General features: G+C 53.5%; 1 protein-coding gene across 3 annotated transcripts; it reads right to left on the bottom strand.

Annotated features, from left to right (window-relative positions):
- Window positions 1-707: 707 nt before the first annotated feature.
- On the bottom strand, window positions 708-23811 carry LOC123027907 (P-selectin-like). 3 transcript variants are annotated; one of them, XM_044439254.1, is made up of 18 exons: window positions 23457-23811; window positions 21643-21712; window positions 19177-19560; window positions 17958-18065; window positions 17137-17325; window positions 16637-16822; window positions 15316-15501; window positions 13911-14096; window positions 13130-13315; window positions 12785-12970; window positions 11266-11451; window positions 9204-9389; window positions 8281-8466; window positions 7342-7527; window positions 5785-5907; window positions 5211-5241; window positions 3519-3574; window positions 708-2328 (listed from the first exon to the last, which is right to left on the bottom strand). In XM_044439254.1, exons 1-17 carry the CDS (start codon window positions 23457-23459, stop codon window positions 3520-3522), a joined length of 2637 nt encoding a protein of 878 aa, XP_044295189.1. In that variant the 5' UTR covers window positions 23460-23811; the 3' UTR covers window positions 708-2328; window position 3519. The 3 variants fall into 3 exon arrangements, with proteins under 3 accessions (XP_044295189.1, XP_044295188.1, XP_044295187.1); XM_044439253.1 differs by lacking the exon at window positions 23457-23811 and adding an exon at window positions 22949-23249 and having other exon boundaries at window positions 708-3070; XM_044439252.1 differs by lacking the exon at window positions 23457-23811 and adding an exon at window positions 22949-23248.
- Between the last annotated feature and the right edge of the window lie 582 nt (window positions 23812-24393).

Raw genomic sequence — 24393 nt, 5'->3', positions numbered from 1 at the left:
TGGGATTGCCCTCTCCGTAGGGCTGCCCTTTATCAGGAGGCTCCATCCATCCTCTCTGGTTTGGATCGGGCTGCAGGACATTTATACTTTGTGTACGAATTAGCTTACCAAAGCCAGGGTTCCTGTTACCGTCCAAAAGTTGTTTGGGACTGGCCATGGTAAGGTATGCTTGGTATTTCATTTCCTGTTGATTGGGAAAAGCCCATCTACCCACGTTTAAGATACCCCAAAACATTTTCAATGTGCTTTTTAAAAATATGTTGCTGAAATACTTTCTTCAGGATCAACATGCACAGGACAGGGCTGAAACCTGCTTTGCCCCATGGAGAAGGAAGGCCATATATGTTTCAAGGGGTGTAGCATTTGTTATTTTCAGCTTTCATCCTGCATCACACCCATCCCAGCAGCAGAGCAAAGTGCAGACGAATCCTGTACAGTACAGTGTATGTTTCTCCCAAGAGGTTTCAGCCAGCATAAGAATGGTTTTTAGATTTCAGCTGTAAAAACAAGTCAGCTAACCTTTCTCAAATTGTATACTTACACTAATTGCAAGAAAAAGCATAGAAATCTGATACTGTGAAACCATTACATCGAGTTTAAAAATATGTCAAGAATTCTTTTATTCAATTCATCCCTTTCCCAAGGGGTATATAGAATTCTTTCCCATGTTTCTGATAAGGAAAACCAGAGAGAGTCCACTAGGGGTGTCCAATCAAAAGAACATTAGCCATTTATTCAGACGTAACAGGAAATACATGCAGTGTGTAGGCAGCCCCCAGAGGGACTGCCCAGATCAAGCCTTTTATACACTCTCAGTTTCATACACTTTTTGGAGGAGTGGGTGGGAATCATGGAGGCAGTTTGCCGGTGGCGCATGAGAGCAAAACAGGAGGGCCAAATGCATGACGGCCACAACGCCAAAAGACGCACCGCCAGGCAGCTTGTTCAAGGTGTGCCTTCAAAGGGGGACCTTTCAGGGCGGGCACATTGGCGTATTTAGGGTGCACCTGGGGACGGAGACTTGCAGTGTACATTCCTGCTCATTCCCAGCTGTGGGGGGGATTTCCTCTCCCCATGGCTGCCTCCCCCTGGGGGCGGGGGTGGGGAGGCCCTTCCCTGGGCAGTATCCCTGTGGGATTTCTTACTTCAGCAAGCGCATCAGTCTCAGGACCAAGCTGCTCTCAGCCACCGTGACTCAGAGGTCCACAAGGCAACCATTTCCTGCTGCCACCAAGTCTGGTAGAACAATTGAAAAGCAAGAAGCTGCTGCAAGAGGCATGGGATGGCACTGAAAGGCGGACTGAACAATACAGGAATCATCAAAGGGATCTTTTCTACCTAAGGGCTTACTAATACAGTACTTGCTTTCTGGTTTGCAAAAACTGCTTGGTGACAGCCATTCAGGACTTAGAAGCTTGCAGCTACAGGCCTCTGGGGACCTCTTTTCCTACAGCCAAAACCCTTGCAAGCAGCCCAGCTTTGGGGTTCAGCCCCCCACCCCCGCGACACCCAAGCCCTGCCGTTGTGATACTGACAGCTAGACAGTTTTATCTTTTCTGGTCAGATCTCAGGGCAGCCTCTTGGCATCAGTGAAGTATGTGAAGCTAGGATAGATTACAATAGCTGGCATCCTTTCCGGTTTCGCCTGTGCCCCACATTTTCTGGAGCCTTTCTATCAACATTTTCTAACCTGAATGGCTACCACAGAGTTTAGTACCCTTGTATGCTTAGATAGAAATAGCGAAGCCCAGGGTTGCTTTTTAAAACCGTAGGTTTGGATTTTGCTTTTAGAGTAGTCTTACAATGTCAGATATTGTCATCATTATTATTACACTGCATTTGTATCCTGCCTTTCTCATCTTGTGAGGAGCCCAACTGTCACAGTCCTGCTGTACTTCATTTTATTCTCACAACAACAACCCTGTGCGGTGGGTTAGGCTGAGAGTGAGCGACTGGCCCAATGTCACCCCGGGGCCTTGCGACTGAGCAGGGACCAGAGCCTGGATCTTCTGAGTCCCAGTCCAGTAGACACTGGTGGCGTCTAGATGAAGCAAAGGCGTCATTTCCCAAAATGCACAATCTTTTAAGACAGGTTTAGATGAGGTTTCTTGGTAATGGCCTAAGGTTTCTTCCCACTGTGATCTGGTAGGAGGCTGAGAGCACAGGGAGTCCTGGTCACTGGGCACACGGCATGAATGGCAGCATGGATTTATTCCGTCCCCACCTATGAGGCACAGACGCTCGCTGGCGGGAGGCAGAACTGAGCTGAAGTGCAGGAAATCCCACTGTGCCGGCGCTTTTATCCCATGGCCAGGTTCCAAGCGAATTCTGTGTATAAAACATCCCCATTAAAAGAAGCAAAACGTGAAAAACTTTCCTGTGAAAAGAAGCATCAAGCATGATAATTCAGAAGGAGATCGTGCGTGGTTTGGATTTCATAGCTACGGCCACGACTAAAAAGTCCGTGCATTGTGAAAAATCAAGTCCTGCATTGTTCTGCCTTTGTACTTGGAAAGTGACAAAATTTGTTTTACAATCAAGAAGGGAAGTTGTCAAGAAAGCTGAGAATGCACATTATCACAAATATGCACGCATCTTCTTTCCAAAGAACATACTGTCCTTTCATAGAGGGAGAGTTTTGCTCCGATTATGCTTTCCAATAGTATCCTGTTAGGTTAACCCTCTGATACAATGTAGATCCCCAAAAACCCTCTGCTAACAAATAGATCGCTGCACTGTGCCTAAGTAACGCCTACTCAGTTCCCAGGACAGCTGACACGTTTCTCACTTTTTAAGGGTGAAAAAAGCATCAGTTGCAAGTGTAAAAGTGCAAAAAAAAATCACAGTTGTTCTCCATTATTAGGAATGCCGAGTCTTAGGGTAGGACCCAAAGTTTCGGGGTTTCAGTCTCTTTCTTAGGATGTGCACGTGAAGAAGTGAAATGCTATGCTTGCGGATCTTTCTGCTGCAATATCGGGGGCAAGCTGAAAATGTCCCTGCGCTTCCAGCCCCAAACCATGTTTTAGGCCTGTTTGCATGCCGCAGTAGCAGGAGGCTATTTCACACGCTTCTGGGGGAAAGAGAGAAAAATATTTGGGGCTCATTAGGAAAAACGGCAGTTGCTGCAACTCCTTTTCTGCATCCTCTTCTAAAAGTGGGTTGCTCCTGCTGCAGGCCCCAACAGATCTTCTAAAACTCTTCTGGCACCTTATTCTCCCACACACCTCCCGTCCAGGGACCTTGCATTCCAATCCTAGTCCAGAAATTATTTGCATCTGTTGTCTGGGGATAGTCCTGTGGATTGCTAATGAAGATAGCATTAAAGCACTGTAGTGGGAGAGCATAGTCACAACACACAAACTTGCCACAAGAGGGCATAAAGGCACTGGGATTCTAAGTAAAATATCGGGTAATACCTGAAGTATTTCACAAGGAAAGCACTGCAGTCTGGCAGAAAGGAGAACAGGAGCCACGTTCTCTGAAATGGGCAAAGCAAAGCAGCATACCTGCTGGCTCACCTTAGGAAAAGCTGTCATATGCTGCATTGGTGAATACTCCAGGTGCCCCCAAATCACTAGAAGGCAATGCAAAGACATAATTAGCAGTTGTCTAAGGCTGGTATTGCCTAGGGAGCCTAACGCATCACAAGCCCATGGTGCGTTTGTTCCATTGAAATCTTGATGACCTCAAAATATATTTCTAGTCCTTGTGATCACTAAGATATGTTTGAAAATGTGTGCAGAAAAAAATTTGCATGCAATTTGCTTGGTTTTCCAGGAATAGAATGTTTATATTTTCAGAGACAGAACTTCAGTCAATGCTATTTGAAGAGACAAGAGCGGGCGAAAGCTGAAAATGACTCAAGCTATGGGAAAGGGTTGCTGTGAAAGAAGCCTTCAGGGTGGCCAAAACGAGGAATTCTTTAAAGATGGAAGACGTGCTGCAGAAACGTGGGAAGCTCCATGCTGGAGATGGCATCATGGAGCCCCCCTGCATTCCTGTGAATAAGGCAGGCTGGTTGTGGCCCCAGTTTGTGGACAGATTCAACGCAGTTTGCTTGAGCCTCAATCCTATTTAGCCACATGAGTCACCCCAAGCAGGGCAGTATAATGCACCCACGGAGGAATGCAAGTTGAGCCGCAGTCCCTATTCTAGGAAGAGGCCGTTGGAAGGGCCTGGTGTAAGATCTCCCCTTCCTGGACTACTGGTGACTTGAGGAATTGTCGGAAAGGTGGATGACCCTGGGTAAATGGCTTGGGTCCTGGTTACCTGAAGGAGCGCTTACATCCATATACACCCGCCCGCCCCTTGAGATCTGCGGAAGAGGCCTTCTCCGGGAGCCCTCTGTGAAAGATATTAGGAGGGTGAGTACCCGGAGGAGGGCTTTCTCTGCGGTGGCGCCCAATCTATGGAATGCGCTCCCCAGAGAGGTCCGCCTGGCGCCGTCGTTATTTGTTTTTCGGCGCCAGGCAAAGACCTTTTTATTTAAACGTCATTTTAATTGTTAATATTATTTGCTTATTTTACCTGGCCAGGGCGACTTATTTTATATTGTTAATTTGTTTTATATTTTTAATGTATTATATTTTAATTTATGTTGTGAGCCGTCCCGAGGCTTCGGCGAATGGGGCGGCATAGAAATGTTTTAAATAAATAAATAAATAAATAGTGTCAGTTCTCTGGAACCAGAAAATGAGATGATTATGTTGCTTGGGGAGAATTCATCCTGCCCCTATTTGGTGCACCTGCCCACGGCTACATAACGGGCAGCTGCCAACGGTTTGCAGTTTGGACTCTATGCAGGCTTGCTCTGTCGGCCTCTTGGCATTTGACGGCTAAAACCAAGCAGGGCATTTAGACAAGATGGCATATGTTGGAAAGCCACAAAAAATACAGAGCCATTTGGAAGCATTTCCCAGGCTGACCTTTTTTTCAGAGGAGCCAAAACAGGGGTGGTCACTTCCAAGTGGCTTTTGCCACTCCTGCAGGGTAGCTTGCTGGGAGATCTTGTATAACCCACCAAGGAATTGCTCTTCTGGGTTCTGATGACAGAACAACCTCTCGTGGGTTGAACAGCCCCTAAAGGCACTGGAGGCTTGCTCCAGAACAAGCCGCCCTGGTGACAGGCCAGCTCATCGTGGGCTGCCGGGTTGTGCGAACCCAGTCTGTGTAGGCAGTGTCCTCGGGTGCACAATATTGAATCTTAGTACCTTGTCTGGCTCAGGAGCTGCTTTTTCCGCTCTGAGTGGAGTCACGGCCCGCAGCAGGCGATGCAGAAAGGAAGCGGGGAGAGAAACCCATTAGTATCGCTCGTGAAGGTGTTTTGTTGCTGTTCATTTTTAGCAGTTTAAACATGTTGCTTTAAAACTTTTCTTTCAGTTTTTACAATATTTATTGTATTTTATCACGGATTGCAAATTGCCCAGAGAGCTCTAACCAACTATAAAAAATAATTTAATTATTAATAGTAATAATGAGAAAAATCACATCAGGAAGAAACCTTCATGAAGCCTCACCTTCCAACATTCTAGCTCATTACATCAGACAGGTTTAAAAAATACATGCGAGAACTTTCAAAGTTGAGATACACACATTCACGCATCCCTGGGGCCTGAAGTGATGCTCACCAAAATTTAGCCCCCTCTGGCTATGTAATCTAGATCAGTTCCTGGAGGATAGTTCACCCCAAAGTCCAAAACATCCAAAGAGAACACAACCTAAATGGCAGGTGTGCAAGACTTGCAAACGGGAAAGGGACCAGGTGAGCTGCTTGAACCCCCTTACCTCTTTTGCTGAGTCGCTTGATGGCCAGCACCATCAGAGTCCCAAGGACCACCAGGCCGATAACGGAGGCTGCCACTCCGCCGGTATAACGCAGCACTTGCGTGAGAGAGGAGGCGACGTTTTCTGAAATTAGTAGGAAGCCAATAGGTTAAATCCCCCGATCCAGGGCTCCAGGGCTTGCCAGCCATTCTTACGGGGTTCAAAGGGCTGGTCAAGCAGCGCAGGTTCAGACTGATGATCTAAGGCAGGGTCCTCAAACTTTTTGAACAGGGGGCCAGTTGAGAGGCTGCGGTGACCGGTGAGGTGGGGGGTCCCTGTGGGCACGGGCTGGTGAGGTGCCGTCGGGCACACGCGGAGGTGGCTCGCTTGCTCGGAGATCTCCCAGTGAGTCCAAAACCATCTCCGAGTGAGCGAGCGAGCCACCACCTCCCCGCCCGCACAGCAAGTGTGCAGCGAGCGGCGGCGGCGCGGGCCGGATGGATGGCCGTGGTGGGCCAGATCCGTCCTGCAGGCCGTAGTTGAGGACCCATGGCCTAAGGCCTACGCAACTTTGCGTTCTCATTCACATTGCAAATCCTTCATCTTCCTGTGTACTAAAACCTGTCAGGCACCGAGATCTTTGGCAGAGGTAGGTGATCATGTACCTAATCTTGCTAAGGAAACTGAGAGGGAATTTTAAAAGGTTGTCTTTCTAGATCATTCTGGTTCTCTCCAGACCATACTCTGACTCCCAGCTGTGGGATATAAAGTCCATCAGGTTGGGTTCTAGGTCCATCAGGTTGGGTTCTAGGTTATCCAACCTTTTCAGTCCATTATGTGAAATTACCAATCTAGCTGTCTTCGTGGGTTCTCCCTCTGACTGCCTGGCCTTGGGCACCAACTTCATTCCTTGGCTTCAAATTCCCACTTTTCATTTGGCACACAGCTCAGATTGTGCAAGAATGTGCCTCTGATCATGCCAGGAAATGCTGTGAATCACATATGTGTCCAGGTCAGGCTACCCAGGACCAGCTCCAGAGGCCCTTCAGCAGAATGGAAGTCGAGAGGGTGGCTAATGAAAAGAGGACCTTCTCTGTTGTGGCACCGCAGTCATGGAACAAACTCCCCAGAGAGGCCTGCCTTGCATCTACAGATGTTCGGTATCTGGCGCCAGACAAAGACCTTGTTTTCCCGGGAATTTTAATCTTTCAGTCCCTGTTGCTTTAACTCTTTTACTTCATTTTAAATCTTTGTTTTGCTGCTAGGTTTAACTCTGGCTTTTGCTTCTGTTTGATGTTGTAGTTTTAAACTTGCAATTTTAACAGTGTATTTTGTGTTTTTAAATTGTTGTGGTCCACTCAAAGAACTTCAGCTATAGAAATGTAAGAGTGGGGGTCTTTTAAGACTAGGAGGTCATCTAAATTATGAGAAAAGAAGCAGCACTTGATTTAAATGAAAAGGTCCCTCGTTCCATTTGCAAGGCTCGTGGGAAAGCAATGCATCAAAACCACACTGGAACTCCTCATTCAGGGTTTGTTTATCCCTCCAAGCCTCTCCGCTGAAATCCAACGGGTGTACCTTGGCAAAGAGGCATCGCTGCAGACCAGGATCCATCCGCCTGGCACTGCATCTGCTTTGTTCCATTGAGAACGTAGCCCTCGGGGCAAGAGAACTCGCACGCCGAGCCGTAGCTGAAGGGCGCCCAGGGACTGGAGCAGCGGAGCTTCATGTTCTCGCCCTGCTTCAACTGGAGACACTTCATGGCTACAAGGGAGGAAGGGGAGACACTAGCCTGAGGTTTCGCCCAACAAGCCTTCAGCACGGCATGCTGTTTCTCAACTCAGCACTGCAGGAATGGGATAAACGGATTAATAATGCCTGACTTTCATCTATTTTTATTTAAGGTTTTTGTATGCCGTCTTTGTCCCATGACGTTATCTAAATAAAGCCATACGGTGGTGGGGTCTCCAAAAACAAAGCAACAGTACACTCCAGAATAAACCAGCAGAAAGAGGAATAAATAAAACCAGCAGATAAAACAGACAAAAACAATGAGAAGACATCACGCGAAGAGATGGTGATGGTGTCCCTTCATGCTGGATGCCCCTTTCCCACCGAGATGGGCTCAGAGAATCCCAGAGCAAACAGCAAGGTTACCGTGTTTAAATTAAAATGCTTTTGCCCGCAGGCGGAATGCTGCTGGAGGAAAAGGCCTCTCCGGGACAGGTGTCCACGTCACTTCAGGTGGGAGAGGCACCCAGAGAAGGCCTGACCTGAAGGCACCTGGCCTGGACTTTCCTTCCGGCACAGGTGCCCCGCATCCACCTGGGGTGCAGCCAGGCACAGCCCAGCAGAAGCATACAGAAGGGCCTGGAAAGCGTGCTGGAACCATTGGCTCCTGTTGGCTCGTTCCTTTAGCCAGCTGCCATTTGTTTGTTTGTTTGTTTAGCAGACTTATTTAGCAGACAGTTGCAGCTCTGCCCGGGTTTGGGCCCCCGAGAGCGCTCCTTCCCTGACCTTCACAGGTGGGCACAGTCTTTGTCCACTCCCCCAGGGGCGTGCACTGAAGCATCTCCGGTCCGACCCTGGAGAAACCCACGTCGCAGGAGAAGCTGCAGCCGGAGTCAAAGCTGAAGTCTCCATGAGGGTGAGTGCAGTTCATGTGTCCATTCAGGGGAGCGAGTAGCCCGGGGCACCTGGTGGCTGGAGGAGAAGAAAGAGCGTGTGGAGGAAAGGCCAGAGCGTTACGGAGACGAGCGGATGGAGGTCCACCCCGAACGCTGGAGGAGCAGGTAATGCCGCAGGCTGCGGAGTACCGAGAAGAAAAAGCAGGACTGAGGAGGAGCCATGGGGCCTGGATGCCAGAAGCCGGGCCAAAGCGAAGGCCAAGGCTGCGCAAAACTTGCCCCCCTTTCCCCACAGAGCTTTTTGCTTTTCTACCCGCCAATTTCCATGGATGCTGCAGCGAGTGCTTTCAGGGGCTGCACTGCAGGGCAGCGACACCCGACTGGGCATGAGCGCCAGGCTGGGCATTCGAAGGGATCTGCACCCCGACGCCCCTCGTACGGATCAGTAGGAGTGGAATAGCCTCCGTTGGGGGTAATCGTCTGCACTAGCAGAATAATATCCATTTTGGATATCCAAGTGGCCGGAATACCACACTTCTGCTTCAAATAATGTATGCCAGGATGGCGCGGAGGGATTTTAAAAACAATCAGGGAAAATCTTGGCACTGGATCTTTTGGTAGATGATTGCCTAAACCGTATTTTGTTTCACTTCTCCAGGCTCAAGCAAGGTATAGACCTGGGCCTCGGATTCTCCTGGGATGGCACAGACTCTCTGGAGGCACCCCCTGCAGTGGGGGCGAGCAATCAGCAGCCCCCAGCCCACCCCCCAGACCTTCTGTAGAACCAAGCTTAACTGGAGAGCTCCCACGTACCTTCGCAGGTGGGCGCTGCCCCCGTCCAGTTTCCCTGGTCCGTGCAATTGAGCATCTCTGGGCCAAGTAACTCAAACCCCGAGCGGCAGGAGAAGACGCAGCTGGAGCGATACGCAAAGTGTCCGTACGGATGACTGCAGGCGCTCCTTCCGTGGGCTGGGTCTTCCAGGGCTGGGCACCGGACAGCTGGCAAGGGGAAGCACAGACACTGTCGCTCACAATATACACTCATCTTGGGCAAGAAACGAACTGCAGAGGAGGTGTGCGCAGATCGAGCCGGACATGTGCTTGGCCAACGAATGCACTGCGTATTTTCTAGCTTCCAAGAGGCCACAGTGCTTGTTCACACCCCATCTCGGGTCGGTTTCCTCTTGATGAAAGTGCATGGAAGACTTCAGCATTTCTATGTTTACATTACATAGGTGTTGATCAGAGCGGATCAGGCTAAGCCCAGACAGACTGGCTCATCCTTAAAGCACGCGCCAATTCCCCAAAGAGCAAACCACATCCGGTTCTTGAAGGCTCCTGAAGCTGCTGCTTCCCTCCCGGCTGTAGGACTCGGCCTGCCCCCTTTTTGGCTACGTCAAACTCCAAGCAGCTTCTTTCCGGCTGCTCCGCAAACGAGTGATGCTGTGCCAGCAGCAGGGGCCACCTGCTCTCAGGCATCTTCAGGCGGCAGGTATTAAGCAGGCCTCTGCAGGTGGCAATGGCCAGGGTTCGGGGCTGGGAGGCGGGCGGCCAGAGACAAGACCAGACAAGAGCAAGGGGACCAGGGCCTGGGCAACCAAACTCCAGGCGAGATGGCGTCCAAAAGCGAGCCCGGGTTGTGGCCATGGCGCTGGCTGAGGTCAGGAGCCACAGGGCTGCATGAGGGCAGAACAGGGACACAGCCAGGAACAAGCCAAGGGCTGAGAAGCAGGGGGACCAACAGAGCAGCAGGGACCTTAGGATAACAAGGCAGGAGACACGGCTTGGCGAGAGGCACAGCATGGCAAGATACAGGGGGCTACAGGAACCAGGTGCAGCAAGGCTGAGGCAAGGTGCGGGAGCCGAACCGCAGCTCGCAGGAAGCCCTCTGTTGCTGAGGCAGCACGGCGAGGCGGGAGACACGGGCGAGGCTGGAGGTAGGCACGACAGCAAGGCAGCACGGAAAGCCAGGAACCGGGCGCAGGCGCGGTCAGGCGAGGTGCAGGCACAGCAGCACACAGGAGAACCTGGGCTGCTGAGGCAGCAAAGCAGGGCAAGGGCAGTCGGGCCAGGCGAGGCAGAGCAGCTACAGGGGAACCTGCACTGCTGAGGCCCATCCCGGAGGGAAGCGCTCGCTCTGTCTTGCTCTTCCCCAGGACTCCCAGCTGGTACTCATCAGTAAACAGAGGGCTCCAGCGGGCCCTGGGACAGATCCTGCAAATAAGGTGGTTCTGGTTCTGGCCACCAGAACAGCCCAGATCCTGACAGCAGTAATATAAAACTCTTAACATAAAATAACCTTCTCACTTGTCATAGAGGTTTCTTTAATATCCTATTTCCAGTTCTAAAAGAAACATGGCTGCAAGTTAGTAAATACAGAGCTTAACCTACGTAGCCTGGGATCTGGAAACTCAAGTACATGATTTATTAAAAGTTACATTAAATGTCAGATTCTTGGTAGAATTTGGTTCCAAGTAAAGGACCTGGAAATAGTATGACAGCGTAATTATAGTCAGAACTGAGTTGGAGAAAACCAAAGTCCTCTTGTACTGGAAATTCAAAATTATTAGCTGCTTGTGACTAAGACATTTCCACGTTTGAGAGCCATCTTGGGCTGGGCAAGGCCAGGGGGCCTGGACTGCAGCAGGTCCTCAGTCTGAGATCCTAATCGGACAAACTGCTTTGAACTCCCTCAGGTCACAGCAAGCAATATGCCGTCTTAAATTCAGGGTTTAGGGCATCTCTCCGCATTTCCCTCTGCACTCATAGTCCTTCCGTGGGCTTTCATAACAATGCAAACAGTGACTTCAGGCCTTTGGGTCAGGGTGCAGGTGTGGGATCCCCGCCGGATCTGGGAAAAGTGTTTGGCACTGACCTTCGCAACGCGGCTGCTTTTTGGTCCAGTCGCCTCGTGCCGTGCACTCAAGCCTCTCCGGTCCGGCGAGCTGAAAGCCGCCACTGCAGGAAAAGTTGCAGCTGGAGCCGTACGCGAAGTTTCCATGAGGGTGAAGACAGCTGAAGCGGCCGTGGTCTGGCTTGTGTAGAGCTGGGCATATGACCGCTGTAACAGGGCACATTAATGCTTATGCTGCATTAGCGCACACATAAGCACAGATAGAATTGAAAGCACTTCTTCCGGTCTGCTCCAACCTGGCATCCTCCAGATGTGTGATACCGCAATTAACGGCTTAGGGCCTGGTTACCTGAAGGAGTGTCTCCTTCCATATGTGCCTGCCTGACCCTTAAGATCTGGGGCAGAGGCCCTTCTCTGGGAGCCCTCCTTGAAGGAGATTAGGAGGGTGGCTACCCAGAGAAGGGCCTTCTCTGTGGCGGCACCCCGATTGTAGAATCACTCCCCAGAGAGGTTCGCAAGCCTTTATTCTTTTCGGCGCCAGGCTAAAACCTTTTTATTTTCCCAATGTTTTAAGATTTGACTGTTTTAATATGTGTTTTATTGGTTGATTGGTTAAGATTTTGACTAGGATGCTGAGTTGTATTCTGTTTTGTCTTTTTGTTATACCATCCTGAGACCATGGTAAGGGGCGGTCTAAAAAAGTTTTAAATAAATAAATAAATACTTCCCAAGCAGAATGGCCACCGAGCATGCTGACTGTGGAAGATGGGGTTTGTAGTCTGGCATGTCTGGAGGGTGCTGGGTTGGAGATGGCTGATTTCTTCATATCATAAATGCATTGTATGGGTTGCTTGCATGAAGAGGAAAAGCGGTGGTGAGGAGGCGACATTAGAGTTGAAATGGAAAAGCCTAAAATTTCCTGAATTTTAGGAAGACTCCCGTTCCCTGCGCCTGCTACCTGAGATCCATTTGGCAGCAGAAAATGGGACTTCCTCTCACAGAGCATGTGATCTGCCCTGGAGCCACCAGCCCACCCCCCCCCACCCCCCATACCGCGCCCTTGCCTTCAAAAGTAAGACCAGGGCAACCAGATGTGCCTCCGTTTCTAGTCCTGCTCGCCTGGAAGACGCCCCTGGAGGTTAAGGTAGAAATGTTTTCATTGGCCAATGAAACTTTCAGGTGCACTGAATGCATTTATACCCCGAGCCGTGTTTAGGAAAAGGCACAGGTGGGTCGCTCTCTGAACACACGTGTCCCTTCGCGAGGCTATGGATTGGGACTGCTCTGGGTGCAAACCTGCAGTGACTGTTTTGGGTCACTTGACCATCCTTCCAGGATGATTAGAGATCAGAATCACAGAGTGCTCCTGAAGCCCTGTCCCAGATTTTCCAACCCTCTGGAATGGGAAGGTCCGGGCCTGGAAGCCTATTAAATGGAAGCAGCTATTCCAGGACCCCAAACGGTGGCCTGGCTGGAGGCAGACAGCCTTTCTGGACCTTGACCGGTGCTGCGGAAGAGCCGAAGAAGGAAAGGGCCTCACCTGAGCATGCCGAGGATGGAGTACTCCAGTCTCCCGTCGCCAAGCAGCGGGCAACTGCTGCTCCGGCAGAGATGAAGCCCGGCTCACACACCGCCTCGCAGGTGGACTGATAGGCAAACTCGCCCAGCGGGTGGGTGCACGCCATTCTTCCGTTTGTGGGGTTCTGCAGGCTGGGGCACCGCTTTGCTGATGGTGGAAAGGGGAGGCCTTTCAAACAGGTGCTTTCTCCATGCAGGAGACGTTTCCGCAAATGCCAAGGCGCTCACTCAGGTTGCCTCTCCTACCGCTCTTCACCAGGACCATCCCCGTTGCTCGCTGGCACCTGGTCCTCCCCTCAGCACTGACCTTTGCAAAAGGGCGGTTTCTCCGTCCACCTTCCCTCGGCCAAGCACTGGAGCTGCTCCGTCCCAACCCGCAGGAACCCCGCGTGGCAGGAGAAGTTGCAGCGGGAGCTGTAGGCAAAGTCTCCGTATGGATGAAGGCAGTTCAGTTCTCCGTTCTCGGGAGCTGACAGCTTGGGGCAGCTGATCGCTAGGATGAGAGAGCAATAGAGCTTGCAGAAAAAAGACCCATTTGCGGATTCTCCTGGAAGGGGAAAACCCGCTCCCGAAAAACGGGAGGAGGCCACTTCCGGTCATGGTATGGGGCTTGCCAGTCTTCTGACACGGGCCTCTGAAAGTCTCCTCTTCTTGTAAATAGCTGATGCGCAGTGTTAAACGCACTCGTAAGAGGGCTCAGAAGCACACTATGGCCATGCAGGTCTGGCGGGTTTTTAATTGCATTTCAGCCTCCCTAACACTTCACACCCTTGTCCACCCGACTTCTGTGGGAAGGCTTAGTTCTGGCCCGCTCCCCACCATTTCCCGCAAGGACTTGTACGCCCACCAGGAGCGTGTTGTGTTTTTCCTTCTGGGAGCACAACTGCAAAGATCCCACACTATTCAAGTTCAGATAAATCTGCTGCTGGCACGTCTAGGTACTGACTGTGTTTCCCTCCCTCGTGGAAACCAAGATACGAGGCCAGCTCCTCAAGTGGAATATTTGTCGGGCCCTTTCAGAGCACTTTTTGCATTGTGCTTGTCCCACTGTGAATCTGATGGGGCCAACCCACGGCAAAGCGGCAAACCTTGGCAAACGGGGACCGGGGCTGTCCACTCCCCCGATGCCGTGCACTGGGCCTCCTCCCCTCCGAGCAAGAGGAAGCCCTCCGTGCAGTGGAAGGTGCAGCTGGACCGGTACCGGAACTCCCCGAGGGGGTGGGTGCAGGCGCTGCCTCCGTGCGGCGGAGCCTCCAGGGACGGGCATGGAACGGCTAGGAGGGAAAGTAGGCACGTCAGGCGGGGGCACAGGGGGTTTGCGAAGAGAGGAGTCCTGGTCTGAGGGAAGGTTTCCTTTCCCCTGGTCCCCCAGTGGGTCTCCACCCGCAGGGCACGGCTGGGTGGGGCAGTGGCAGATCGCACCCGGACGGGATCTGCCGGCTGGGCCGTTTCTCGGCAAGACACCCCGGTGCACCTCCTGCTCGTTCACGGGATGTTACAAGGGGTCGCACAACTTGGTCTCCCACTCCTGCGTTTCCCTTGTGCTTGGTCTGTCCTTGCTCTCTGTGCAGCAAATGCATCAAAGAAAAAAAGACAGAGATGTGGCACATGGGGCATCATGCATCATAACAGTGGCCACCTTCTAGATGCACCCTGAGTCCATATAAAGTATGGTGGGGGGGGGGGGAGAGGCTGCTTCCATCCTGCCAACTCAATGCGTGTGGCAGGACGGATTGGGGCCTTCCCTCAGGGTTGCTCCACCAACCCTTGCAATGCTGCGCGCGTTTACACTCGCAAGTCCTGAACTTCCATGTACTGCAGACAGATTTCTGTAGGCTCTCTGGCCAGCTTCACAGAGAATTAATTAGATTAATTAGCTGCAATGCTGAGTCCAAGACAGCTGCTGCAGAACTTCTGATACACTGTAAATAAACACGAATGTTTGGATTGTTCTTGTGATATTGCAACGTGCAGTAGTTAGGGTTCTATTTTAGATGCCTGCTCTTTGACTTGTTTCGAGCACAAGGGTTTTGTCCAAACTTGGAATGCTTCCATGGAGGGCTTTCATCTTGCCATCGCCCAGCCTTGTGCACAGATTTCTACTGGGGATCTCTAACCCCCCTGCCTCATTTTTCAGTTGTAACCTTCCCGTATTTTCCCATCCTTTTTCTTTCCACAGTATGCAGTCGAGGGGAACAAGACGGAATAGAAGCGCTGTGCCTTTCCGTCCACCTGGAAGTAATCCAAGATGCGCCCACCCAGAATCAATCCCTGTGAAGCTTAAAGTTGACCCGTGGAAAATCAATCAATGAAACCATTTAGTCATGACTAGCTAAATCCCTTGAATTTACTGGGTCTACACTAAGCACTACTAAGCCTGCATCAAGCTCAATATATTTCTGGAAGATGCAGTTTTTTAAGAAATGAATGAAACAGGAAATGTAAGTACCAGATTCCTACATGGGTCCACATAATTTCATACAGAAGTCATACCGTCACAGGAAGGGACTTGGGAAGTCCACTGGCCGACTGCATCGCAGCGCAAAGTCTTGGAGCCGTTGAGCTGGAAGCCGGGTTCACAAGCAAAATCACAGGTGGCGTTGTAAGCAAAGTTGCCCATCGGGGTCACACAATCCATTGTTCCTCTTGTGGGTGTCTCAATTTCCTGGCACTGCTTGACTAAAATATATCCGTATTAAAAAAGGAACCGTAGAGGTAAAATTGGAAAGAATATAAGAAAGAAATAGGGTAGATAGATATAAACAAAATATCCATGAAGCAGCTTCCCCAAGAATATATTGGCACTAATTGACAATTTATTTACTAAATTGGAGATATAAGCTGTGAACCACAGCTGTTACATTTCCCATAATTGCTAGCTTTCCTCCTCACCACCACCACCTCCCACCCTCCCAGTCTGGAAGCCCAGGATGTTCTCCAAGTGAAAGGTAATTGAAAATCTGAAACTCGAATCCCCACCCCCACCCCCGGTTGGCAGGTAGCAGGAAAAGTTCTAGAAAAAGCTCTGTGGTGCCTTCATTCTTTCCCTTATTAAGGAATGTTGCAGTGGCCAATTGACGTGGAACAGAAGAAGAGCACGCGGTCTTCGGTCCACAGGTGGGGCAGGTGGAGGACGAGGTGGCGACTGTGCATTCTGCGCTGCTGCCCAGACCTGTTTCTCAGAGGCTCAAATGAGTCCGAGTTTTCATCTGCGGCTGCCTGGAGCTGTCAGCCGCTCGAGCATCTTGGAGCCCGGCTTGCCTCCCCTGGGTCCAGGCGGGCTTTCTCAGGTGCCGCTTAACTGCAACCCCTTTTATTTTATTATTATTTATTAATTAAAAGCCTTCCTAACCTGTCCCCTACAAAACGTCTTGGGACAGCTTATAATAAATAAATAGAAGAAAACTACCCCCACAGCATCCGACCATTAATATCCTCAAACCCCAGTTAAAATCAATTAAATATTAAAATAACAGGAAAGGTTTTTATGTAAACCGGTGGCCCCACTGCCTCTCTCAGGGAGGCATCCACAGCCTCCCGGGCCCAGGCAGAAGTCCCTGCGAAAACCGCCGTAATGAGCCACGTGGGACAAGGGTCGAGAAGGCCAGGCACCTCGTCCACCTCCTGCAGCCTCAATAGTGGAAGCACGGCCAAGAAAATGGGCCCAGGTGGCGCTCCTGATGCCTCCACAGGTGCCACCACGTCCGTGTGGTGTGCAATTCATGACAAACCTGAGCAACTCTACTCCTAAGGGCTACTGAGCTCTGAGACGGGGATTCAGGAAGGGGAATTCAGAAGGAGAGACATTTTGAACCTTGACAGGTTGGTTCCGGGGAGCTCCATTCTCCAGAGGCGTCACACACGGTGCTCTCCGCTCCACGGATCAGAAAGCCTGCTGCACATCTGAAGTTGCACTCGGACCGGTACTGAAATTCCCCGTACAAGTGGGAGCAGCGAATGTCTCCATGCGCGGGGATGTTTAACTGCCGGCACTGGACAGCTAAGGAAAGAAAAGGAAGGTATTGAACCGTTGGCCAACTGCTAGGATGGACAGACCTGACCATGTTCTTTTCCGAAGGTAAGTCTATCTCACCCTATTTTTGCATCAATCTGTGATTAAAAAAGAAATCCTCATGAAAAGCTGTCAGCACTGTTGCGCACGCTTCCCCTAATGCGTGTACACCTGTTTGCAAGCCACTTCCCCTTGTGTAGTGCGGTGTGCCTTGTTTTTAACCTGTACCCTTGTTCTCCTTTCTCGTGGTTTTCAGTTATGGGGCATTTGACCGTCACCGACAGACGGCCAGCGGCACCTACCTGTGCACTGGGGGGGCTCGGCGGTCCACAGTCCGGAGGGCAGGCACTGTGAGCTGGCGGGACCCCTCCGTTCAAACCCTTCCCTGCACTGGAAGCTGCAGCTGGATCTGTAACCGAATTCCGCCAGAGGGTGGCTGCAGTTGAGGAGCAGTGGGGCGAATGCCGCATGGAGGGCCCCGCATTTTACAACTGCACAGAGACAGGGAGGCAAGTCCATCACCGTGGCAGAGGAACATGTCCCCGGGGTCACGGGACCAGGCAAGCAGAGCTGGAGCCTCACTCCGGGCCCCAGGTGCAGCTCGGTGGAGCCCCAGGGCTCTTCCACTGCCCCGTCTGCTAACGCAGGACTTTCTGCAGGAGGCGTTGACCCAGCACTGTGCCCAGGCCTCTCGTTCTGGTTCCCTCATAGGAAATCCCCCTTTTGCACAGTGGTTCTTTTCCCCGGGAGGTTTTCCTTGCCTCGCTGTGGGCTCCGTGACACAACCCCAGTTGGTGCTGCAGCGCAGAGGCCCCCCAAGAGGGCACTGTGGGAAGGCCCCGCGAGCGTTCGTGAGGGAGGGATCGCGAGCACCGCTAGTGGGGCCCCCCCAGAGAAGACCCCGCGGGCTGAGCCATGTTAGCTCTGGAATCGCCGTGAGCACCCCCCGAGCCACAATTCGGCCTCGTTCTCTCAGAAGGCAACCTCACTGATGGCGCATGGGCCACAGCCCACAAGGAGCAGAGTGCGGTGCTCTCTCTGCAGCAGCTCCCTCCGAACGCCCTCCCCCTCTTTGCAAAAAGGGAAACCAACCGAGCAACCCACGGGCACCCACTGCACTGACCGGATTGGCACTCCGGCCCGAAGAAGCCCGGAAGGCACTGGCAGGTGTAGCTCCCGATGGTCTCCACGCACTCGCTGCGCTCATTGCAGGGGAAGGGCTGACAAGAAGCTGCCCGGAAAACAGAATCGGATTAGAGCACCGTGCCGAAAGCTGTCTTGGCAGAGTGTCTCTGGGGGAGCCAGACTGTGCCAGCGTCCACGGCTGGGCACGGGGCCTGGAGGCCGCTCTCGCCGCCGCCCAGTCCAAGCCTCGCTCAGCGCTCGCAAAGGGGGCTCCCATGCCGGCTGCTCTCAACGACGGCCCCAGCGTAGCCCCTTGCCCCAAGCGCCCCGGCCCAGCTCCTCCCTGGCACTGCTGTGAAGTGCCGGAGGGGATGGAGTTTGGGGAAGCAGGTCTGGGACAGCTCAGTCTCCCCCGTGCTCAGAGCCCTTTTGTGGCGAAGACAGGCGGGCACGGAAGCTCGCGAGGAGCAGCGACGCAGGGCCCGCAGCAGCTCATCTGGCCTTCCACCCACGCCAAGGGGCCGGCGGCTCTGCTTTCTTCCCAAAGGGAGCTTTGCTCTGTGTACAAATGCTGTGAGCTGCATGCCAATGTGCCCCTAAAACAAAAGTGGCCGTTTTCCCCCAACCAAACCACCTGGCTCTGCTCCCGCCCTGCCCTGCCCCACCTTCACAAGGTAATCAAAAGTTAAGCAAATGCTGCCCGGTACATTTCTCTAGCTGTGCTTTTCCCAGTTGCACTGTATGGCTGTGAAAGCTGGACCATAAGGAAGGCTGAGCACCAAAGGATTGAGGCCTTTGAACTGTGGTGCTTGCGGAGACTCCTGCGAGTCCCTTGGATCGCAAGGCGATCAAACCGGTCAGTCCTAGAGGAGATCAACCCTGACTGCCCTCTAGAAGGCCAGATACCGAAGCTGAAGCTCAAATACTTTGGCCACCTAATGAGAAGGAAGGACTCCCTGGAGAAGAGCCTATTGCTGGGAACAATAGATGGCAAAAGAAGAAGGGGAGGCAGAGGATGAGGTGGCTGGATGGAGTCACTGAAGCAGTCGGTGTGAGCTTGAGTGGACTCTGGGGGATGGTGGAGGACAGGAAGGCCTGGAGGAATGTTGTCTGTGGGGTCGCAGGGATTCGGGCACGACTTTGCGACTGAACACCCCCCTGCCCTTGCAACAGGCCTTTGGCGGCCCTGCCTGCACGCGCCACGGGTGCCTGCCCACCGTTGTAGCAGAGAGCCCGCTTCAGGCGAGTGCACCGCTCGTCGTTCCACTTCCCGGCTTCCTTCTGCCTCTTGATGTAGATCTCCACGCAGTCCTGGTTGGCCCCTCTGTTGTTGGGCTCCCGGGCAGCCCAGTTCTCCGCTTCCTTTGTCAGAGGCTTCTGCGTCCCCACCCAGGTCCACGTGTTGTTAATCTTCCGGATCCCGATCCAGTAGTACGTGCGATGGAAGGGCAAGAATTCGTTGAGATAGGCAATTTCCCCTTGGTTCTGGATGGCCACCAGGTCGGTAAACCACTCCTGGCAGTACTTCCTCGCCTGCCACCAGGTCAGCTCCGACTGGTCCCCGTAGTGGTACGTCCAGGCGCCCACCGGAGGCACGAGCCCTGTCGGAGCAATGAGGGGCGTCAGCGAGGCAAGCAGTGAGCCGAGTCCCCGGTGGACGCAGCTGAACCAAAGGCGTTTCCAATGCCGGGTCGCGTTCCACAGCGGGGCTTTCCGATTCTAAGAGCTGGACAGCAGGCAGAACCTCAACAGGCGCAGCTTTCCCTGCCTAGCAAGGAGGGGCACCTGTGGAATGGGTGCTTCAGTGCTGCATCCTGGGCACAGAAGTCTCGATCGTTCTGAGGTGGCAAGAAGAGGGAGGCTGGGGCCGCTGCAGAGCCGCTCGTCACATCCCCATCTGCGGGAGATCCCCACCTGGTCCCCCCCAGCGGCCGTGCTCCCTTCCCCACATCGCCAGGTGGTTCCTGCCCCCCACTCTCAGGCACCGGGCATTTCCCTAGCTTTACGGTTCCCCTTCAACCCAGCGCTGAAAGACCGGAACGGTTCGTTGCTGGCAGGAAGAGCGTGAGCGACAGTGTGCCAAGCTTTCTCTTTCTGGCTTTTCTGGCGTTGGCTTCGGCCCCTGGCAAAGGGGGCCCGGCCCCACTGCCTTCCACACCAGGCGACCGGCCCCCTCTCCCCAGCCCCTTCTGCACCTCTTCCCACACCCCATCTAGGAACTAGAAAGGCAGAATCAGGCAGCTAAAAGGAGCAGGGCACTTCCTGCGTCCTTCGCCACAACGCGTCCCTGCCCCTTCTGTCTCGGCATCCTTGACCACTGGCAGCTCGGACCAGCCCTCCGCACCGCAGCACCGAGCACGGCCTCGCAGAGGGCCTGCCTCCCCTTCCCTGCCTGCCTGCCTGGATGGCCAGAATTCCAGGAGCCGCTCGGTGGGGATTCATCTTCTTGGGATGGAGGAAAAGACTGGAAATTATAGTGCCTAATGCAGAGGTGCCTCGGCTCACGAACGCCTCAGTTCACGACCAAATCGGGTTGTGAACAAAAGTGTCATAAAAATGTTGACTCAGGTGGCGAACTCCGCATTGGGTGGCGACCGCAATCGCGGTCGGTCGTCTCCCCGCCACCCCAAGTGGGGAGATGGCCACGATTGTGCTGGGGTTGGGAGGTGGCCGAGATCGCGCCTGTCTGTCTCGCACGAGCGCAACCGCAATCTCGGCCATCTCCCACCCCCAGCACAATCGCACCCGTCTCTTCCCCCCAGCACGCCGGGATGACAGGGGCGATCACGGTCATGCCGGGGAGGGGGGGAGATGGTCGCGCTCATGCTCAGTGTTGGGATACGGGGGGAGATGGCCGCGATCTTTGTTGTTCTTTGTCACTTTGCTTCACATTTTTCTGATTGAAAAAATAGTTACAGAACAGAGTAACTTTATTTACATTGAACCTTATGGGGAAATTTGACTTGGCTCACGACCAGTTTGGGTCACGACCAGAGTCCTGGAACGGATTGAGTTTGTGAGCCGAGGTACTGCAGTATCTTTTAAGTGTTTTTCCCCATTACAAATATCCAAGCAGGACACATCTTGGAAGCAAAGAGCACTTAATTAGCAGCAACTCCGCTAGCCCAGCATGGATTCCGAGGGAGAGTCCCAGACCACAAAGAATGTTGCCCCAGCCAGCTCCCAGCCCCCTCCCTGTCTCCTTCTTCCCAAAACTAACCTCCCCTTGGCCCCAGTCGCCCTCCCTGCTCTCTCACTCCTTGGACAGTGACAGCTTCCTGAATTCTGACGGGATTCCATCCCACGTCAGCAGGAAGATTCCCGGGTAACACACACATCGTTTTATGCAACCCCCGACTGTCGTCCAGTAAACTGCAAGCAAAACTAGTGATAGACTCTCGTCCCAGATGGCTAAACGCACAGCGCAGCCTTGCTTTTGAAACGCTTGCCGTGGGGAAGGGTTACGCTTGCAACCGGGCCAGGAAACCGGCCCTCGTGCTCAGCGCTGGAAAGCCTCGTTCTTTGGGTTCACTGGCAAAACATCCCCGGTTGTGGGGGAGCCTGGGAGCTGCAGCAAGCTCGTTCCTTCACCACCCGCCCCCGATTGGCTCTGCATCCCTTCCATTCAGGTCCCGATGAGACCATCACGGCCATTTTCCCCAGCAGGTTTAACGGCTACTCACCCAAGCTAAGGACAGCACACAAGACGAAGTGGCCCTCCTTCCATCTCGCCTGTCCCCGGCCGGTCACCACCTTTGGGTCAAGGAGAAGCACTCGCTCTTAGGCCACGGCCCCCGAGCCCAAGCCGTGCCCGCCACAGTCACGGTGCAGCCCAGCATCCTGCGTGCTGGAATAGTCTGAGCTGCGCCTGAGTCAACGCCCAGACACAGCGCTGTCCCTGCAGCTGGCGATTCTGGGCAGCACCATCTCCAGGGCCCCCCTGGGCCCCTCCCCAAACGCTTCCCCTTCTCACAAGCGCCCTCCTTCGTGCCCCGCTCCCTCAGCCTCTTGGTCCTCGGGGCAGGGGCTCGCTTGCCTGGCTGGCCGAGGGCCGGCAGCCAGTGGCCCGTGGCACCTTCCAGGGTCCCTCACCCCCCCCTGCGGGGGGGCACCGGTGGCCATAGTGCAGGGGGGAGAAGCCTCTGTTGGGGTGCACCCTTGGCAGGCCTCCAACCAGGCTGCCTTGAGCACCAGCCTCGAGCCCATTAGAACTTATCAGTGACATCTCTGCCCCACCGATTCTCTTCCCGGAACTCCAGGCGCTTCCACACCTCTCCTGCTCCGCTCAGCTTCATCCTCACAGCAACCCGGTGAGGCTGAGCGTGAGCCACTGGCCCGAGGGCACCCAGGGAGCCCCGTGGCCCAGCGGGTCAAGCTTCAAACGCTGGTGGAGCGAAGGGTGAAGCCGGTGGCTCCACCGTGGGGACCGCATTTACTCTCTGGAAAATGGTCACACACTCTGCTAATCGCGCCTCCTCCTCTAGGCAGCCCAGTCGCTTCCCGCTGCCATCAAAAGTGCTCCTCCAAGCATCCTTGGCTGAACTCTGGGCTCGTTGAGAGAGCACCGTCGTCGATCAGATCAGCGTGTTTCGCAGTGTGAGGCAAGGACGGGCTGGGATCACCAACCAGCCAGGCAGGAACTTTTAAAGGCCACCGGGCTTCACTCCGGGATAGCTGACCATCTGCTTCGTTCGGCTGCTCCATGTGGCTTAAGCAAGTGTAAACTGGCCTGGATGTTGCCCTGAATGATGAGCGGCAACGCATATAATAATGTTACCCTGTGGAGCAGGCTGTCCCAGGAGGAGGAACATTTCATCCAAACAATAGGGCATGGATGCTCATATTGTACAGTGAATGGCAATTCTGATTTTGATTGGCTTATGCCCCCCCCCCAATTATTTGTTAAATACATGCTAATTATTCATTTTAGATACTGCTCAAAGCTTGGGTCACATAATTAAATATAATCAAAGTAGGCATCACACACACCTTTCCAACACACTTAATTGTCCTCATTTACATCTCAACAAGGTTTTTTCCCAGTTTAACAGAGAACGCATTCTGACAAAAGGTTTTCTGAGCTTCCTGGCTCATTCCCATCTGGCTTCTTTGGAAGCATACACGTTTGGCCCCGTTTCCTCTCAAATTGGGCCCTGCAGTGGCACAACCCAGAAAAAAATGAGGATAAACCCTATTGAAACCCGTGCTGGTCCAGGCGGTCGCTTTCCCCCCTCACAGCAGCACGCCGTCATCCCTTCCACCGCAGGAGTGCCCGGGCCGTGCCGCCCCGGCGATGCCTCCCCCATCAGGGTTGCGGCCACCTTCTGTTATCACCTGTGGCAAAGCCCCAAGCTCCCTAAAGCTGCTGCACTGCTCTGTCCAAAGACACGCAGGTGGTCTGCAGGGCCGGCTCACCGCGCACGCGGACGGCACCCTTGCTCCTCCGCCCGAGCCCCCTGGGCCAGCCACGGGCCAGGAGGCTCCGGCCGGCACTCACCATGGTTCGCGGAGAGCCCTCTGCCTCCCTCCTCACGCACGGCTCCGTCTGCCGCCGCTGGATCTGCTTCCGCAGCGGCACCTCCTTGTGCAGGGCAGGGGCCTGCGGCCGGCACTTCCTCTGAGGGCTTCTGCGTCCCTTTCCTACTGCCTCCCCCACAGCACTGCCCCGTAACTCCTCAGCAGCCGGCCAATCCGGGCAGGCAGAGCCCAGCAGTTTGACCCAGGCCCCGTGTGCCCAAGGGCCTGGCCAGGGGCAGCTGGACTGGGAGCGGGGGGCTGGAAGCAGCGAGGGGACTCGTTCCACGGGAAGGAGCCTGTGTTGCTCAGTCCCTTTATCTTCTCCCCTGGTGCTGAAACGTGTCCTTTCCTGCCACGTTCGTGCAGATCCCAGACACTCCTTTGCGGCACGCTTAGTTCACACTCAACCCACATCCTGTGTTTTGAAGCCTAATCTACACCACACATGCCTGTTTTGAAAACCGAAGGAAAACAGAAGGCCAAATCCAGAGACACAGCATGCAGTGCAAACCTTGAGTCGCCCAGCTCCTTTTACCAGGCAAGGGGGTGAATGGAGCGAAACTGGGGCAAGGGGCCGATGCTGCAGTCAGAGCCCCCATGCTGACCACTTGGCTGCGGTGTGGAAGCACCCTGTGCCACATCACAGGTGAACGCAGCAGGTGAGGTGTGTTGAGGTCGCTGACCTCCAGTCCCAGAACCACCCCTTGGATCGGGGCGATTCGTGATCCAGAACCAGCCTTGCCATCTTCCAGCTCCAGGGATCCACAGACACTCAGAGGAGAGTCCATCAGGCACAGAAGCAGCTTTAAGGTACACCTGAGATCCCATCCAAGGCTTGCTGGGAAGACCAAGACGACAATCACCGATGCCCCACTTCGCAAAATATAACATCAAAGCCCATCTCCATCCTTAAGCAA

The sequence above is a fragment of the Varanus komodoensis genome, unplaced genomic scaffold (genome assembly GCF_004798865.1).
Source record: "Varanus komodoensis strain SLA01 unplaced genomic scaffold, ASM479886v1 scaffold34_1, whole genome shotgun sequence".
In the NCBI taxonomy this organism is placed as follows: Eukaryota; Metazoa; Chordata; class Lepidosauria; order Squamata; family Varanidae; genus Varanus; species Varanus komodoensis.
Note: the sequence above shows the minus strand (reverse complement) of the source record. Positions and strands in the feature narration are given on the sequence as shown.

Coding starts and splice junctions, on each gene's coding strand:
- LOC123027907 (XM_044439253.1), bottom strand. CDS start 22,975: ATGAGGACAATTAAGTGTGTTGGAAAG. Junction 17,326..17,957: donor CGGGCCGGAGTGCCAATCCG/GTCAGTGCAGTG, acceptor GTCTCTGTGCAG/TTGTAAAATGCGGGGCCCTC. Junction 13,316..13,910: donor CCCGGTCCCCGTTTGCCAAG/GTTTGCCGCTTT, acceptor CTCTCATCCTAG/CGATCAGCTGCCCCAAGCTG.